This window comes from Oncorhynchus kisutch, unplaced genomic scaffold (assembly GCF_002021735.2).
Source record: "Oncorhynchus kisutch isolate 150728-3 unplaced genomic scaffold, Okis_V2 Okis01b-Okis20b_hom, whole genome shotgun sequence".
NCBI classification, from domain to species: Eukaryota; Metazoa; Chordata; class Actinopteri; order Salmoniformes; family Salmonidae; genus Oncorhynchus; species Oncorhynchus kisutch.
In genome coordinates, this window is record NW_022261978.1 from 11,134,945 (window position 1) to 11,154,185 (window position 19,241).

Consider the following 19,241-nt stretch of genomic DNA (forward strand, 5'->3'; position numbering starts at 1 on the left):
AAATACACATGGTTAGCAGATGTTATTGGTCACATGCACATGGTTAGCAGATGTTATTGTGAGTGTAGTGAAATGCTTATGCTTCTAGATCCGACAGTGCACTCATTTTTCAACCACTCTACACATTTCTTGTTAACAAACTATAGTTTTGGCAAGTCGGTTAGGACATCTGTGTTAATGACACAAGTCATTTTTTCAACAATTGTTTACAGACAGATTATTTCACAATCCCAGTGGGTCAGATGTTTACATACACTAAATTGACTCTGCCTTGAAACAGCCTTGGAAAATTCCAGAAAATTATGTCATAGCTTTCGTAGCTTCTGATAGGCTAATTGACATCCTGAGTCAATTGGAAGAGCACCTGTGTATGTATTTCAAGACCTACCCTGAAACTCAGTGCCTCTTTACTTGATAATCATGGGAAAATAAATACAAATCTGCCAAGATCTCAGAAAAAAATGGTAGACCTCCACAAGTCTGGTTCATCCTTGGGAGCGATTTCCAAATGCCTGAAGGCGTCCTCTGGTCTGATGAAACAAAAATAGAACTGTTTGGCCATAATGACCATCGTTATGATCGGAGGAAAAAGGGGGATGCTTGCAAGCCGAAGAACACCGTCCCAACCGTGAAGTACACAGGTGGCAGCATCATGTTGTGGGGGTGCTTCGCTGGAGGAAGGACTGGGGCACTTCACAAAATAGATGGCATCATGGGGTTGGAAAATTACGTGAATATATTGAAGCAACATCTCAAGACATCAGTCAGGAAGTTAAAGCTTGGTCGCAAATGGGTCTTCCAAATGTACAATGACGCCAAGCATACTTCCAAAGTTGTGGCAAAATGGCTTAAGGACAACAAAGTCAAGGTATTGGAGTGGGCATCACAATGCCCTGATCTTAATGCTGTAGAAAACAGATCATTTTTACCCTTTTAAAAATAGTTATAGGGGGAGGTCCGGGGGATGTCTGTCTTTGAAAGGGTCATTGTAATATTTAAGATGTCCCGTTTACTGATGACCTAAACCTAAAAGTCAAGGGGTCTGAATACTTTCCAAAGAAACTGTAAGTGATTGAGGAGAGCATAATTGCTATATTCTAATTAAAATCATTGACCCATAAGGGACCACATGACCAAAGCAATGCGTGACCCATGCAGAATTAAAACTATATTCATCTTAATGAGAAATATAATCGAATAAACAAATGTTTGCATAACCAAAGACATGAAAACGGGTGGGAACATTGTATTTAGCTAGGATTTCATAAGGCCAGGAATGTCATTGAGAATAACAATAGACAATAGTTAATGTTGATAGTTTAGGGATGAAGATAGTGAAGGTTCATCAATGTTAAGCATGTTTTTTAATTTGACGTGGAAACAATGTTTATTCAACCAGTGGGAGGCTTGTAAAAGCCCACAGGAAAGTGGAATGACGAACTCTTCATTGAGACCATCATGAAACAGCAATCTGTGGGTGAGTTGTAGTGGATATTATAATATAAGGATCTGCTGGAGTCCATGTCAAACCAAGATTCTTTATTTGAGCTCAGAGAGAACAGAGTTTGGTATTTGGTATTTTACTAGGATCCCCATTAGCTGTTGCAAAAGCAGCAGCTACCCCTCCTGCGGTCAACACAAAACATGACACAATTGTCACGTCTCTCGTCGGAAGGCATGGACCAAAGCGCAGCGTGGTAAGTGTTCATGATTTTTATTTAATCAAAAAACATTCAAACAAAATAACAAAGAGAAGAACAAACAGTTCTGTAAGGCAAATCAACTATACAGAAAACAACTACCCAAAAAACACAGGTGGAAAAAGGCTGCCTAAGTATGATTCACAATTAGAGACAATGATAGACAGCTGCCTCCGATTGGGAACCACACTCGGCCAAAAACAAAGAAATAGAAAACATAGAAATAAAGAAACTGGAATTCCCACCCGAGTCACCCCCTGGCCTAACCAAAATAGAGAATAAAAGACCTCTCTATGGCGTGACAATAATACAGAACATCAATAGACAAGAACAGATCAAGGACAGAACTACATACATTTTGTAAAAGGTAAACGTAGCCTCCATATCAATGCATACACACAAACTACCTGGGTCAAATAGGGGAGAGGGGTTGCTTTATCTGTTTTTTGAAACCAGGTTTGCTGTTTATTTGAGCAATATGAGATGGAAGGAAGTTCCATGCAATAAGGGCCCTATATAATACTATACGCTTTCTTGAATTTGTTCTGGAATCTTGTGAACTGTGAAAAGACCCCCGGTGGCATGTCTGGTGGGATAAGTGTGTGTGTCAGAGATGTGTGTAATTTGACTTGTAAGAACTTTGATGATATCTGTACATTACAGGAACACCTGTGATGACAAAAGTACAATGATTCATGTTTTGCTTTAGCTTGAGATAAAGAATCAGTGGTAGACACCTTGCAAGTGCATGAAAAGGTCAACTGTACAAAGTCAGATGTCTGTGTGTTGAAACTATATTTTAGGTAACAGATGGATAAAGGGAACTAAGAGTTCCTGTTGATACTATGTTCCAGTCTTACATGACTAGGTAGTGGATTAATTGGGCTTCCCTCCAGGCCTGAGAACAAAGACCTTCCTCTAGGCTCATGTTAAAAATATGTCAGATAGGAGTGGCTATAGAGTCAGCTACTGTCCTCAGTAGCTTTCCATCTAAGTTGTCAATGCCAGGAGGTTTGTCATTATTGGATCGATAACAATTGTTCCACCTCTCCCACACTAACTTTACAAAATTCAAAACTTGCACTGCTTTTCTTTCATGAGGTTTTTTTCCATCATTCTTTATATCATTGATCTTGGCTTCTTAATAAGTTTATTATTTTTGTTGAGTTTGGTCACATAATTTCTCAATTTGCAGTATGTAAGCCAGCCAGATGTGCAGCCAGACTTATTAGCCACTCCTTTTGCCCCAACTCTTTCAAACATACAGTTTTTAAATTCCTCATCAATCCATGGAGCCTTAACATATCTAACAGTCAGTTTCTTAACAGGTACATGTTTATCAATAATTGGAAGAAGCAATTTCATCTGGTAAAAACAGGTCAACACATTATAAGGCAACAATATAAGACAACGGGAGCACTGTGTATGTTCTCTGATGAATTGTAAGAAAAATGAGATGTGAAATATCAATATACACGCTAAGAGAAGTAATTTCTCTCTCCTGTGTGGATTCTCTAATGACGTTTAAGTGATTGTTATGAGTAATATGTTTTCCCAAAATCGAACCTTCTGTAAGCCTTCTCCTCTGTGTCTCATGTTATTTCAGGCTTCCTAAATGGGCAAAAGCTTTGCATCCTGGGAGGAGTGGTAATGCATCTCCCCTGTGTGTATTATCTTGTGCTGTTTCAGGGTCCCTAACTGGTTAAAACACTTGCCACACTGGGAGCAGTGGTAAGGCTTCTCCCCTGTGTGTATTCTCTCGTGCTGTTTCAGGGCCCCTAACTGGTTAAAACACTTGACACAGCGGGAGCAGTGGTAAGGCTTCTCTCCTGTATGTATTCTTTCGTGTTTTTCCAGATCCCCTGCCCCGTTGAAACACTTGCCACACCGGGAGCAGTGGTAAGGCTTCTCCCCTGTGTGTATTCTTTCGTGTTTTTTCAGATACCCTGCCCAGGTGAAACACTTTCCACACTGGGAGCATTGGTAAGGCTTCTCCCCTGTGTGAATTTTCTCATGGGCTTTCAGGTGTTCTTTCTCCCTATACATCTTTTCACATTGCGAGCAATGGTAAGGCTTCTCCCCTGTGTGTATTCTCTCATGTCGTTTCAGCTTCCCCAAATCGTTAAAACCCTTTCCACACTGGGAGCAGTGGTAACGATTCTCCCCTGTGTGTATTACCTTGTGCTGTTTCAGGGTCCCTAACTGGTTGAAACACTTTCCACAGTGGGAGCAATGGTAAGGCTTCTCCCCTGTGTGTATTCTCTCATGTCGTTTCACCTTGCCCAAATCGTTAAAACGCTTTCCACAGTGGGAGCAATGGTAAGGCTTCTCCCCTGTGTGTATTCTCTCGTGTCGTTTAAGCTCATTTAAGTGGTTACAACCCTTTCCACAGTGGGAACACTGGTGTCTTCTTGCTGGTTTGGACGTCCCTGGCTCTGGTTCCTCTGAGTCTGGTCTTTCTCCTGCCAAAGACAGTGTGTTTTTTAAAATAGAGACCCGAATGAAACCTCCACATATAAAACGGCCTTGCTACGAGGGTAAATCCTAATCAGATCCCTCAATAACCTAAGGCCAGTTTTAACAATCTTAAGTGTGATCTTAAAACAAATGTTGTAGAGTTTCCTGGTAATTACTGACAATGTTTACACTACTTATTTATTCATTCTGTTTTCGTCAGAACACAAAAAACTAAACAGTTCTAGGACACTCAAGACACAGACGTCACTGGATTCCAATCGAGCAGGTAGTTCTAAATATATAACTTTCATAGTTGTATGATACAGAATGCGACCTACAGTCATGGCCAAAAGTTTTGAGAATGAAAAATATTAATTTCCACAAAGTTTGCTGCTTCAGTGTCTTTAGATATTTTTGTCAGATGGAGTATACTTACAAGCATTTCATAAGTGTCAAAGGTTTTTATTTACAATGACATTAAGTTGATGCAGTGTCAATATTTGCAGTGTTGACCCTTCTTTTTCAAGACCTCTGCAATCAGCCCTGGCATGCTGTCAATTACCTTCTGGGCCACATCCTGACTGATGGCAGCCCATTCTTGCATAATCAATGCTTGGAGTTTGTCAGAATTTGTGGGTTTTTGTTTGTCCACCCGCCTCTTGATGATTGACCACAAGTTCTCAATAGGATTAAGGTCTGGGGAGTTTCCTGGCCATGGACCCAAAATACTGATGTTTTGTTACCCTTGCCTTATGGCAAGGTGCTCCATCATGCTGGAAAAGGCATTGTTCGTCACCGAACTGTTCCTGGATGGTTGGGAGAAGTTGCTCTTCGAGGATGTGTTGGTACCATTCTTTATTCATGGCTGTGTTCTTAGGCAACATTGTGAGTGTGTCCACACCCTTGGCTGAGAAGCAACCCCACACATGAATGGTCTCAGGATCCTTTACTGTTGGCATGACACAGGACTGATGGTTGCGCTCACCTTGTCTTCTCCGGACAAGCTTTTTTCCAGATGCCCCAAACAATCGGAAAGGGGATTCATCAGAGAAAATGACTTTACCCCAGTCCTCAGCAGGTCAATCCCTGTAACTTTTGCAGAATATCAGTCTGTCCCTGATGTTTTTCCTGGAGAGAATTGGTTTCTTTGCTGTCCTTCTTGACACCAAAAGTCTTCGCTTCACTGTGCGTGCAGATGCACTCACACCTGCCTGCTGCCATTCCTGAGCTCTGTACTGGTGGTGCCCCGGTCCCGCAGCTGAATCAACTTTAGGAGATGGTCCTGGCACTTGCTGGACTTTCTTGGGTGCCCTGAAGCCTTCTTCACAACAATTGAATGGCATTTTAATGGCATCGGACCGAGGCTCTGCATCTGTCCTCGTGCTCCTAGACCTTAGTGCTGCTTTTGATATACCATCGATCACCACATTCTTTTGGAGAGATTGGAAACCCAAATTGGTCTACACGGACAAGTTCTGGCCTGGTTTAGATCTTATCTGTCGGAAAGATATCGGTTTGTCTCTGTGAATGGTTTGTCCTCTGACAAATCAACTGTAAATTTCGGTGTTCCTCAAGGTTCCGTTTTGGGACCACTATTGTTTTCACTATATATTTTACCTCTTGGGGATGTTATTCGAAAACATAATGTTAACTTTCACTGCTATGCGGATGACACACAGCTGTACATTTCAATGAAACATGGTGAAGCCCCAAAATTACCCTTGCTAGAAGCATGTGTTTCAGACATAAGGAAGTGGATGGCTGCAAACTTTCTACTTTTAAACTCGGACAAAACAGAGATGCTTGTTCTAGGTCCCAAGAAACAAAGAGATCTTCTGTTGAATCTGACAATTAATCTTAATGGTTGTACAGTCGTCTCAAATAAAACTGTGAAGGACCCCGATCTCTCTTTTGAAGAACATATCAAGACCATTTCAAGGACAGCTTTTTTCCATCTACGTAACATTGCAAAAATCAGAAACTTTCTGTCCAAAAATGATGCAGAAAAATTAATCCCTGCTTTTGTCTCTTCTAGGTTAGACTACTGCAATGCTCTACTTTCCGGCTACCCGGATAAAGCACTAAATAAACTTCAGTTGGTGCTAAATACGGCTGCTAGAACCAAAAAATGTGATCATATTACTCCAGTGCTAGCCTCTCTACACTGGCTTCCTGTCAAAGCAAGGGCTGATTTCAAGGTTTTACTGCTAACCTACAAAGCATTACATGGGCTTGCTCCTACCTATCTCTCTGATTTGGTCCTGCCGTACATACCTACACGTACGCTACGGTCACAAGACGCAGGCCTCCTAATTGTCCCTAGAATTTCTAAGCAAACAGCTGGAGGCAGGGCTTTTTCCTATAGAGCTCCATTTTTATGGAACGGTCTGCCTACCCATGTCAGAGACGCAAACTCGGTCTCAACCTTTAAGTCTTTACTGAAGACTCATCTCTTCAGTGGGTCGTATGATTGAGTGTAGTCTGGCCCAGGAGTGGGAAGGTGAACGGAAAGGCTCTGGAGCAACGAACCGCCCTTGCTGTCTCTGCCTGGCCGGTTCCCCTCTTTCCACTGGGATTCTCTGCCTCGAACCCTATTACAGGGGCTGAGTCACTGGCTTACTGGGGCTCTCTCATGCCGTCCCTGGAAGGGGTGCGTCACCTGAGTGGGTTGATTCACTGATGTAGTCATCCTGTCTGGGTTGGCGCCCCCCCCTTGGGTTGTGCCATGGCGGAGATCTTTGTGGGCTATACTCAGCCTTGTCTCAGGATGGAAAGTTGGTGGTTGAAGATATCCCTCTAGTGGTGTGGGGGCTGTGCTTTGGCAAAGTGGGTGGGGTTATATCCTTCCTGTTTGGCCCTGTCCGGGGGTGTCCTCGGATGGGGCCACAGTGTCTCCTGACCCCTCCTGTCTCAGCCTCCAGTATTTATGCTGCAGTAGTTTGTGTCGGGGGGCTAGGGTCAGTTTGTTATATCTGGAGTACTCTCCTGTCCTATTCGGTGTCCAGTGTGAATCTAAGTGTGCGTTCTCTAATTCTCTCTTTCTCTCTCTCTCGGAGGACCTGAGCCCTAGGACCATGCCCCAGGACTACCTGACATGATGACTCCTTGCTGTCCCCAGTCCACCTGACCGTGCTGCTGCTCCAGTTTCAACTGACCTGAGCCCTAGGACCATGCCCCAGGACTACCTGACATGATGACTCCTTGCTGTCCCCAGTCCACCTGACCGTGCTGCTGCTCCAGTTTCAACTGTTCTGCCTTATTATTATACGACCATGCTGGTCATTTATGAACATTTGAACATCTTGGCCATGTTCTGTTCTAATCTCCACCCCACATAGCCTGGTTCCTCTCTAGGTTTCTTCCTAGGTTTTGGCCTTTCTAGGGAGTTTTTCCTAGCCACCGTGCTTCTACACCTGCATTGCTTGCTGTTTGGGGTTTAAGGCTGGGTTTCTGTACAGCACTTTGAGATATCAGCTGATGTACGAAGGGCTATATAAATAAATTTGATTTGAACCGCCCTCCTTGAAGTTCTTGATGATCCAATAAATGGTTGATTTTGGTGCAATCTTACTGGCAGCTATATCCTTGCCTGTGAAGCCCTTTTTGTGCAAAGCAATGATGACGGCACCTGTTTCCTTGCAGGTAACCGTGGGTGACATATGAAGAGCAATGATTCCAAGCACCACCCTCCTTTTGAAGCTTCCAGTTTTGGGGGGGGGGATTCAGTTCAATTGCATGGAAAATAGGGACATTGTAATTGATTGCAATTCATCTGAACACTCTTCATAACATTCTGGAGTATATGCAAAAAGCCATCATACAAACTGAGGCAGCAGATTTGGTGAAAATTAACATGTGTCATTCTCAAAACTTTTGGCCACGACTGTACACACTTCCTTAAACATAAAATAAGTAAATAAGTCATTTTAAGTGGAAGTCCAAAACTTGTTTTTATTGTTGAAGACACAAAGCACATCAGTAAAATCTCCCCTTTGTTGAAAGGGTTCAACACCTGCTGTTTTAGTGGCCCAATTTCTTATTTAGACGTTCACAGATTTAACATTTTGACTATCGCTGATGTCATATTTTGGTCAAAGTAAAAAATAAAGTGAAATATTTGGAAAGATGTTCCTAAAACTGATAGTAACTACAATAAACAAATTATAAATGCAACATGTAAAGTGTTGGATGTTTAATGAGCTGGGAAAAAAAGATTAGGAACATCTTTCCAAATATTTCACTTTATTTTTTACTTTACCCAAAATATGACATCAGCGATAGTCAAAATGTTAAATCTGTTAGTTAACATTTATTCTCTGCCAAGATAATCCATCAACCTGACAGGTGTGGCATATCAAGAAGCTGATTGAACAGCTTGATTATTACACAGGTGCACCTTGTGCCGGGGAAAATAAAAGGCCACTCTAAAATATGCAGTTTTGTCACAACACAATGCCACAGATGTCTCAAGTTTTGAGGGTGCGTGCAATTGGCATGCTGACTGCAGGAATATCCACTAGAGTGGTTACCAGATAATTGAATGTTCAATTCTCTACCAGAAGCCTTGCAACGTCATTTTAGAGAATTTGGCAGTACATCCAACTGGCCTCACAACCACAGACCACATATAACGACGCCAGCCCAGGATCCCCACAGCATCTGAGACCAGCCACCCGAGTTGTATTTCTATTTGTAATGAAGCCCTTTTGTGGGGAAAAACTCATTCTGATTGGCTGGGCCTGGCTCCGCAATGGGTGGGCTTATGCCCTCCAGGGCCCACCAATGGCTGCACCCCTCAGTCATGTAAGGGAAGTCCCCCCTGAAATGGACAAAAATTAATGGCAAGTCATTGGCACCGGACAAACCATATACACATCGGTCAATACCACCCAATTGGACATTTATTCATGCAAAGTTGATGGCAAATGTCATATGGCTATTGCCAGTTGTAACACTTCAAAAATCCAACAAGGGGTGAGTGCGCTCCACCGTGGTTTTTCATATTGGAAATGGACCTCAAGTCAACATCCAAAAGCAACATTTTGAAATAATGATTTTTTTGTCAAAAATGATCACCCCTTAAAAAAGTGCTTTCTGGACCGTTTATCAAAATTCTTTCCATTTTTGTGTCAATTACACATGTATAAGAACTGTATCAACATACTTTTGTCCAATTTTCTAATTTTTTTTTTTTTTTTTACATGCGCATAAGAAATATGTTTTGTCCATTTGCAATATGATTTCATATGAAGTCAAAAGTCGAAAATGTGAACTTTTTTAAAAACTTATCACCCTTGTAAAAAAGTGCTTTCTGGACCGTTTTTCGAAATTGTTTGGATTTTATGTCAATTCATCATGTGTAAGAACTATATGAATTTGTAAAATTGTATTATCATAATTTAAAAAAAACTTGTGCATAAGGAATATGATTTGTCCATTTGCAATATGATTTCATAGGAAGTCAAAAGTCAAAGTCAAAAGTCACTTTTTTTGGGGCCAAATACCATAAGAAATTTGACATGCTCAAAAATCCTGCAGAAATGCAAAATTGACTGGCCAGATGAACTCGGGATGGCCTGGCAGTGATAGTTGCTCCTTTCCATCGCTCATTGTGTTGACTTCATCATGTCCATTTTGTGATGTTTTTTCACTGTTGAATCATATTGCAAGTGTACGTGCATTGTTGTGCAACTGGTAACCCAAAAATAAAAATATGGTGATTTCATTATGTCCATTTGTTTATGTTTTCTTACTTTTGCAAAGTCACTGTGCATTTGCAATATGGTTCAATGGGCAGGTACCATCACGAATTTGTCATGCTATAAAAATCCTGGAGGAATGTGAAATTGACTGGCCCGATGAACTCGGGATGGCTGGGCAGTGATTCTGGTTCATCTCAGTCGCTCGTTAGGGTTGATTTCAGAATGTCACTTTGGTGATGGTACCTCACTGTTTAAACATATTGCAAATGGACAAGAGTCACCAGCAAGTCACCGTCCATCAGTCAATTAGATATCATTCTGACACCAAACTGATACAAACTGACACCAAACCCACTTTGGTGATGGTACCTCACTGTTTAAACATATTGCAAATGGACAAGAGTCACCAGCAAGTCACCGTCCGTCAGTCAATTAGATATCATTCTGACACCAAACTGATACAAACTGACACCAAACCCACTTTTTCCAACTCGTTTAGTAGCCAACTATCACATACTTCAGAGCTGGCCCAAAATTCACAACGCCTTCGGTTCAAACCATAAAAAAACCATAAAACACGCAGTTACGTTCTAGCTGCGGGTCCAGTTCTTATGTTATGTGTAGGCCTAGCTGAGGCGACCCCGAATCCCAAGTTTCGGCTCGATCGGTCATTTGGTGTCCGAGCAAAACCCTAATTGGTGCTGAAAATCCACTTTTTTCCATGACTTGCTACGGGGTCCTGGAATGAGCTATCGGACAGAAACGTTGGGATCTGTCTCTATGGGCCGAGCCAGTTTCAATGCACCTAGCCTTGCGTCTCTGAGACTTTTCTAAATGTCGTCATTTTTGTAATGGTCAAAATGAATTGAAATCATTGCAAATGTACGAGGCTGTTTCTCGGTCCGAGAACCTTCTAGAGCCACCTAACTCACCACGCACTATCGACCGGAGGTCTAGAACAGGATTCTAAAGTTTCGGAACTCTAGGTCTGACGGTTCTTTTTTAGCTCGAACAAAGCTAACTATTGCAGTCACTGTCTGTCTCTACGCACCCCAATACGTCCCTCCATCCAAGTTGTGTTTTAGTGTGATTTATTTTTCCTTTGAAATTTTATGGGAAAAATGACTGATTTACAGTTCATGGGGGTTGCCTAATCACATATATGAAGTTTTGGAAAGATCTGACTTTTTTAACCCCTCGAAACAGCCCAAGAGACACCAATTATGGCACTTCCGGTTGGCACAGGAAGCTATAAGTCAACACATATCCTCACTGGGGTATGCTTTTACAGAATCCTGAGTTTTAAGTCCTTACGTTAAGAATTGACTGATTTACACAGGGTTGAATGCACTATGTCTATCAAACTGCAGGCAGGGTATGGATAAACACTTTTAGGGTGATTTTAACCACTTCCGGTTGGTCCAGGAAGCTTAGAATCAACACAGGTAGACCTCATAGTGGCTTGATGGACTGTTACCGAAGACAGGTTCATACGGCATTCATAACCCATATAGGCTTCAGGTTGAATTTAGGTGTGCAGGCAATGTATTCATATGGGGAGAGAAGTCATTGTAATCTGTGAGATCAAAAAACCCTGTTTTACTGTTAAGGGTTAATGCCACACGGTCAAGGTTAGGCTTGCACGGATCGGGAGGACCTTAGGAACATTCCTGTGGTTGAATTGTCCTTCTAAACCTAACGGTTCCGCCGCTGTCACCCAAAAGCAAATGATGTTGTGGTGGAGGCTTCATTTTGGGCCTACTTTTCTAATGGTCGCTGCGCCTAGACCGAGCGAGCTACGGTCAAGCGGGATATCTCGTTGAACTCGGCACGGCCTAGAGATTATGTTTATGCCATTGCCTGCTCTCTGTGTCTTTGAGCACCGCACTTTATCACTCCATCCTTGCTGTGTGTGTATGTGAAAGCTTTTCTTTGACATCTGTTGGGAGAAATGACTGATTTACAGTTCATGAGGGTTACCTAGTCACACATATGAAGTTTTGGAGAGATGTGACTTTTCTAACCCTTCAAAACAGAGTGTGACCCAATTAAAGGCACTTCCGGTTGTCACAGGAAGCTATAAGTCAACACATGTCTTGATTGACATAAACACTTACAGAATCCTGAGTTTTAAGTCTTTAAGTTAAGAATTGACTGATCTACGATCTACACAGTGTTGAATGTAGTCATTTTCACCTTTGAAGGTTATGTACATCAAAACACCTTTTGGGTAAATTTAACCACTTCCGTTTGCTCCAGGAAGCTTAGAATCGACACAGGTAGACCTCATAGTGGTCTGATGGACTGTCATAGAAGACAGGTTCATCAGGCATTCATAACCCACATAGGCTTCAGGTTGAATTTAGAGGTGCAGGCAATGTATTCCTATGGGGAGAGAAGTCAATGCAAACGGTTTGATGTAAACACCTTCTTTTAACTGTTAAGGGTTAATGCCACACGGTCAAGGTTAGGCTTGCACGGATCGGGAGGACCTCAGGAACGTACCGGAGGTCGAATTGTGCTTCTCACCCTAACGGTTCTCTCACTGCCACCCAAAATCAAATGACATTGTGGGGCAGGCTGCATTTTGGGCCTTCTTTTTTTCAAGGTCGCTGCACTCAGAACGAGCTACGGTCAAGCGGGGCGTCTCGTTGAACTCGGCACAGTCTGGAGACTATGGTGATGCCATTTTTTGTGTTGATTTCAGAATGCCATTTTGGTGATGGTCCCTCTCCGTTTAAACACATTGCAAATGTACAAAAGTCAACTAGCAAGTCAGTGTCCATCAGTCAATTAGATGTCATTATGACACCAAACTGATATCAATTGACACCAAACCCACTTTTTCCTACTCATTTAGAAGCCAACTATCACATATGTCAGAGCAGGCCCATAATTCACAGCGCCTTCGGTTTAAAACATAATAAAAACGTAAAACACAGTTACGTTCTAGCTGCGGGTCCAGGTCGGACATTATGTGTAGGCCTATGTGAGGCGACCCCGAATCCCGAGTTTCGGCTCGATAGGTCCTTCGGTGCCCGAGTAAAACCCTAATTGGTGCTGAAAATCCACTTTTTTCCATGCCTTGCTACGGGGTCCTTGAATGAGCTATTGGACAGAAACGTTGGGATCTGTCTCTATGGGCCGAGCCGGTTTCAATGCACCTAGCCTTGCGTCTCTGAGACTTTTCTAAATGTCGTCATTTTTGTAATGGTCAAAATGAATTGAAATCATTGCAAATGTACGAGGCTGTTTCTCGGTCCGAGAACCTTCTAGAGCCACCTAACTCACCACGCACTATCGACCGGAGGTCTAGAACAGGATTCTAAAGTTTCGGAACTCTAGGTCTGACGGTTCTTTTTTAGCTCGAACAAAGCTAACTATTGCAGTCACTGTCTGTCTCTACGCACCCCAATACGTCCCTCCATCCAAGTTGTGTTTTAGTGTGATTTATTTTTCCTTTGAAATTTTATGGGAAAAATGACTGATTTACAGTTCATGGGGGTTGCCTAATCACATATTTGAAGTTTTGGAAAGATCTGACTTTTTTAACCCCTCGAAACAGCCCAAGAGACACCACTTCTGGCACTTCCGGTTGGCACAGGAAGCTATAAGTCAACACATATCCTCACTGGGGTATGCTTTTACAGAATCCTGAGTTTTAAGTCCTTACGTTAAGAATTGACTGATTTACACAGGGTTGAATGCACTATGTCTATCAAACTTCAGGCAGGGTATGGATAAACACTTTTAGGGTGATTTTAACCACTTCCGGTTGGTCCAGGAAGCTTAGAATCAACACAGGTAGACCTCGTAGTGGCCTGATGGACTGTAATCGAAGACAGGTTCATACGACATTCATAACCCACATAGGCTTCAGGTTGAATTTAGGGGTGCAGGCAATGTATTCCTATGGGGAGAGAAGTCAATGCAAACTCTTTGAAGTAAACACCTTCTTTTATCTATTAAGGGTTAATGCCACACGGTCAACGTTAGGCTTGCACGGATCGGGAGGACCGTAGGAACGTACCTGAGGTCGAATTGTGCTTCTCACCCTAACGGTTCTCTCACTGTCACCCAAAAGCAAATGACGTTGTGGGACAGGCTTCATTTTGGGCCTACTTTTCTAATGGTCGCTGCGCTTAGACCGAGCGAGCTACGGTCAAGCGGGATATCTCGTTGAAATCGGCACGGCCTAGAGATTATGTTTATGCCATTGCCTGCTCTCTGTGTCTTTGAGCACCGCACTTTATCACTCCATCCTTGCTGTGTGTGTGTGTGAGAGCTTTTCTTTGACATCTGCTGGGAGAAATGACTGATTTACAGTTTAGGAGGGTTACCTAGTCACACATATGAAGTTTTGGAGAGATGTGACTTTTCTAACCCTTCAAAACAGACAGTGTGACCCAATTAAAGGCACTTCCGGTTGGCACAGGAACCTATAAGTAAACACATGTCTTGATTGACATAGAAACTTACAGAATCCTGAGTTTTAAGTCTTTAAGTTAAGAATTGACTGATCTACGATCTACACAGGGTTGAATGTAGTCATTCTCACCGTAGAAGGTTATGTACATCAAAACACCTTTTGGGTTAATTTAACCACTTCCGTTTGCTTCAGGAAGCTTAGAATTGGCACAGGTAGACCTCATAGTGGTCTGATGGACTGTCATAGAAGACAGGTTCATAAGGCATTCATAACCCACATAGGCTTCAGGTTGAATTTAGGGGTGCAGGCAATGTATTCCTATGGGGAGAGAAGTCAATGCAAACTCTTTGAAGTAAACACCTTTTAACTATTAAGGGTTAATGCCACACGGTCAACGTTAGGCTTGCACGGATCGGGAGGACCTCAGGTACGTTCCTGAGGTCGAATTGTGCTTCTCACCTTAACGGTTCTCTCACTGTCACCCAAAAGCAAATGACATTGAGGGCCAGCCTTCATTTTGGGCCTACTTTTCTAATGGTCGCTGTGCTCAGACCGAGCGAGCTACGGTCAAGCGGGGCATCTTGTTGAACTCGGCACGGCCTAAGAGAATATGGAAATGCCATTGTAGGCTTTGTGTGTCTTTAAGCACCGCACTTTGTCACTCCATCCTTGCTGTGTGTGTGTTTCTGTGTGTGTGTGTGAGAGAGCTTTTCTTTGACATCTGTTGGGAGAAATGACTGACTTACAGTTTATGGGGGTTGCCTAATCACACATATGAAGTTTTGAAAAGATCTGACTTTTTTAACCCTTGGAAACTGCCACTGTGACACCATTTAAGGCACTTCCTGTTGGCACAGGAAGCTATAAATAAACTCATATCCTGATTGAGGTATGCCTTTACATAATCCTGAGTTTTAAGTCTTTACGTTAAGAACTGAGTTATTTACGGAGGGTTTAGTGAGTGTGTGTTATTTCAGAAAATCATAAATCACAGAAATCTCGCAGAGCTCCGCAGCACACTTTAAAAAGATTCGTAAGAACACCCTGCAACTGGATCTGTAACCGTTGAAAAAAAAACACCTATCCGTGAACATCACCAATCTGTCGCTGTACGATTTCTCTTAAATGACGATAGATAAATGGCTGTTTTTTTTTTATTGACACCGGAGGCTCCTTGACTTTGACGTGAAGTGGAAAAATAATTTCTCTATTTTCATTTTGGACCTTTAATCCCAGATAAATGGCCATAACTCAAAAACCGTTGAGGCCTAGACGCCATCTTGTTCGGGGCCAACTGCCCGTTATGCCAAACCTACGCTCACCGAGTTTCGGCTTCGAAATATTTTCAGTTTTCGAGATAAGGCCCGTCGTGAATCGTGATGTTTTGTCCAATAGCAATATGATTGCTTATGCCCTCTTGTGGGAATTTCCGGGACAGCGGCAAAATGACCAAAATCTTATTATTTTTGTAAAACGGAAACCGAATGTCCGACAAAGTTCATTTGATGACTTCCCGGTAGGTCCGGCCCTGCCGCTCGGCCCGACGCCGTCCGCGAATTTTACAAACGATTTCGGACGTCTAGTAAGGGACCGTACATTTCCAATATGGACTTTCTCACTAACCATACGGCACCTGCCGAAATCTTCCCTTAAGGTATGTAAAGTCCATAGATTAGGGCCTAATTTATTTATTTACAATGACTGACTTATATGAACTGTAAATCGTTGAAATGGTTGTTTATATTTTGGTTCAGTATACACACAGACACAGTGCATTCGTTAAGTATTCAGACCCCTTCGCCTTTTCCAAATTTTGTTTCATTTCAGCATTATTCTAAAATTGATTAAATTGTTTCCCCCCTCGCCAATCTAATCTCAGCAAAAAAAAGAAATGTCCTCTTACAGTCAAATGCGTTTATTTTCAGCAAACTTAAGATGTGTAAATATTTGTTGGAACATAAGATTCAACAGCATACATAAACTGAACAAGTTCCACAGACATGTGACTAACTGAAATGGAATAATGTGTCCCTGAACAAAGGGGGGGTGTCAAAATCAAAAGTAACAGTCAGTATCTGGGGAGCTGGAAACAGCAGAAGGGTAGCCTAGTGGTTAGAGAGTTGGACTAGTAATCGAAAGGTTGCAAGTTCATATCCCCGAGCTGACAAGGTACAAATCTGTCGTTCAGTTAACCCACTGGCCGTCATTAAAAATAAGAATTTGTTCTTAACTGACTTGCCTAGTTAAATAAAGGTAAAATAAAAATAAATACAAAATCTGGTGTGGCAACCAGCTGCATTAAGTACTGCAGTGCCTACAAGCCCTCAGTCCAGCCTCTCTCAGCCTATTGCGGACAGTCTGTGCACTGATGGAGGGATAGTGCGTTCCTGGTGTAACTTGGGCAGTTGTTGTTGGCATCCTGTACCTGTTCCACAGGTGTGATGGTCGGATGTCCCGATCCTGTGCAGGTGTTGTTACACGTGGTCTGCCACTGCGAGGACGATAAGCTGTCCGTCCTGTCTCACTGTAGCACGGTCTTAGGCGTCTCACAGTACAGACATTGCAATTTATTTCCCTGGCCACATCTGCAGTCCTCATGCCTCCTTGCAGCGTGCCTAAGGCACATTCACACGGTTGAGCAGGGACCCTGGGCATCTTTCTTTTGGTGTTTCCAGATTCAGTAGAAAGACCTCTTTAGTGTCCTAAGTTTTCATAACTGTAACCTTAATTGCCTACCATTTGCAAGCTGTTGGTGTCTTAACGACCGTTCCACAGGTGCATGTTCATTAATCGTTTATGGTTCATTGAAGCATGGGAAACAGTGTTTAAACCATTTACAATAAAGATCTGTGACTGGATCTGTGATCTGGATTTTTTACCAATAATCTTTGAAAGACAAGGTCCTGAAAAGATCCGTATATTTTTTTGCTGAGTTTAGTTTGTATATGTTTTATGAGTTGAAAGGTGTTTTTTTCTCAGACATAAACAAACAACTCCAGGTGAAAGACAAAGGCCATAGCTGTAATAAAATAACAAATTAACTGGCAAAGCAGCAGAGTGAGGCCCGCACCCAGCAACGTCACGAGTCACATTTTGCAGCTGTTTCAAAACAGCACTACAGGGAGAGAGAGGGGGAGGGGGAAAAAATCCACGGGACTAGTTTCAATGTATGGAATCACTTAGAAGTTTCTGGATTTTGGGTAAACTTCTCCTTTAAAGCATCAGACTCCATAGTAATTCATCATTAGATGCTACAGTCCTCCTTTAAGACTCCATCATGTTTAGAATGTGTCTGGAAGCACTACTCTTATCTATTCAACTAACTTTAATAACTAGGGTTAATACCTGCCTGGCGCCCCAACAAAACTTTATCTATACCCCCCTCTAACAATACCGCTACAGAATTAGCATAGTAGGCCATGTAATTTAAGGCAATCTGAAATATTTAGGACTAACTTATTCCTTGCCACCCATTCTGAAACTCACTGCAGCTCTTTGTAAGTGTTGCTGCCATTTCAGTTTCCGTGGTAGCTGATGTGTACAGTGTTGAGTCATCCGCATACAGACACACTGGCTTTACTCAAATGTCGTTGGCATGTCGTTGGTAAAGATTGAAAAAGGTAGGTGCCAAACAGCTGCCCTGGGGAATTCCTTATTCTACCTTGATTTTGTTGTACAGGCTTCCATTAAAGAACACTCTCTTTGTTCTGTTAGACAGGTACCTCTGGGGCTGCAGGTAGCCTAGTGGTTAGAGCGGTAGGCCAGTAACCAAAAGGTTGCTGGATCTTATCCCCGAGATGACAAGGTAAAACTCTGTCGTTCTGCCCCTGAACAAGGCAGTCCTAGGCTGTCTTTGAAAATAAGAATTTGTTCTTAAAGGGTAGCTTTTTTTGGAACTCTTTATCCACAATATACCAGGGGGTGTAAAGACATACGTTTTTTCAGCAGCAGACTACGATCGATAATGTCAAAAGCCGCACTGAAGTCTAACAAAACAGCACAAACAATATTTTTATCGTCATCAATTTCTCTCAGCCAATCAGTCATTTTTAAGTGCTGTGTTTATTGAAAGTCCTTCCCTATAAGCCTGATCACAGCTTTCCTCAGTATTAGTTCATTAATTAACAGTGTCTAGAGTTTAGTTTGCCTGTTCAACAGTCTTGTAAAGATAGGGGGGTTGACTGGGACAGGCAATGTAATATCCATAATGTTTCAAGTTTAAGTTTTTGTAAAACAAGCACCTTACATTGGATCATCTTGAAACTTTCTCTCTAAAGCTAACTTTCATCAAGGTTTTATATGGTATATTGGTTTCTCTCTTTTCATTGGCAGAATCCTTTTTCAGTGTTATGATATTCATAACATCCATATCCACCAGTCTATCTTCCTGTCAACTAACATAACTCCACTGGTTGTCCTGGTAACAGATACCAGTGGGCAGATCTATTGTATTTGTTCAAACTAAACTACAGCACTTACTTTGATGTGTCAAATCTGATCCTTTCATCTCTTCTCCTCCTCTCACAGTTCCACTCAGCCCCGTTGGTTTCCTGAAGTCCACCAGCAGCACAGACAACCTCTTCATACCCAGCAGTAAGGTGGGACCGGGAGAGGCACGACACATGGACTCCGGGAGGGAGGAAGGGCTAGCGTTGTCCTGGTAACCATAAAGAGGGGACACAAACGCACATCATTATGGATGCTGATGTCACTGTTGTCATAAAGTGCTCTACAGAAACCCAGCCCAAGCCGATAAAGCAAGCTGTATGCTAGACCAGACCAAGCTGTACCATCTGGTGTTCTGATCTGGAGAGACTCTTCTCTGCCTCGTCAGCATCAGGATGTTGTTGAGGCTCCGCAGAGGATCCACCATAGTCATGTCTCTCTCCTGTGTGAATGAGAACATCAAACAGATGGTAAACTTATGATCTTCTATTGCAATCACAGAGTCTT

At 42.4% G+C, this 19,241-nt stretch overlaps 1 protein-coding gene across 1 annotated transcript; it reads right to left on the reverse strand.

Moving 5' to 3' along the window:
• Nucleotides 1-1,570: 1,570 nt before the first annotated feature.
• On the reverse strand, nt 1,571-18,939 carry LOC116358941 (zinc finger protein 239-like). Its single transcript, XM_031811389.1, has 2 exons — nt 18,768-18,939; nt 1,571-4,162 (listed from the first exon to the last, which is right to left on the reverse strand). The coding sequence occupies exons 1-2, from the start codon at nt 18,910-18,912 to the stop codon at nt 3,312-3,314; spliced, it is 996 nt and encodes a 331-aa protein (XP_031667249.1). The 5' UTR covers nt 18,913-18,939; the 3' UTR covers nt 1,571-3,311.
• Between the last annotated feature and the right edge of the window lie 302 nt (nt 18,940-19,241).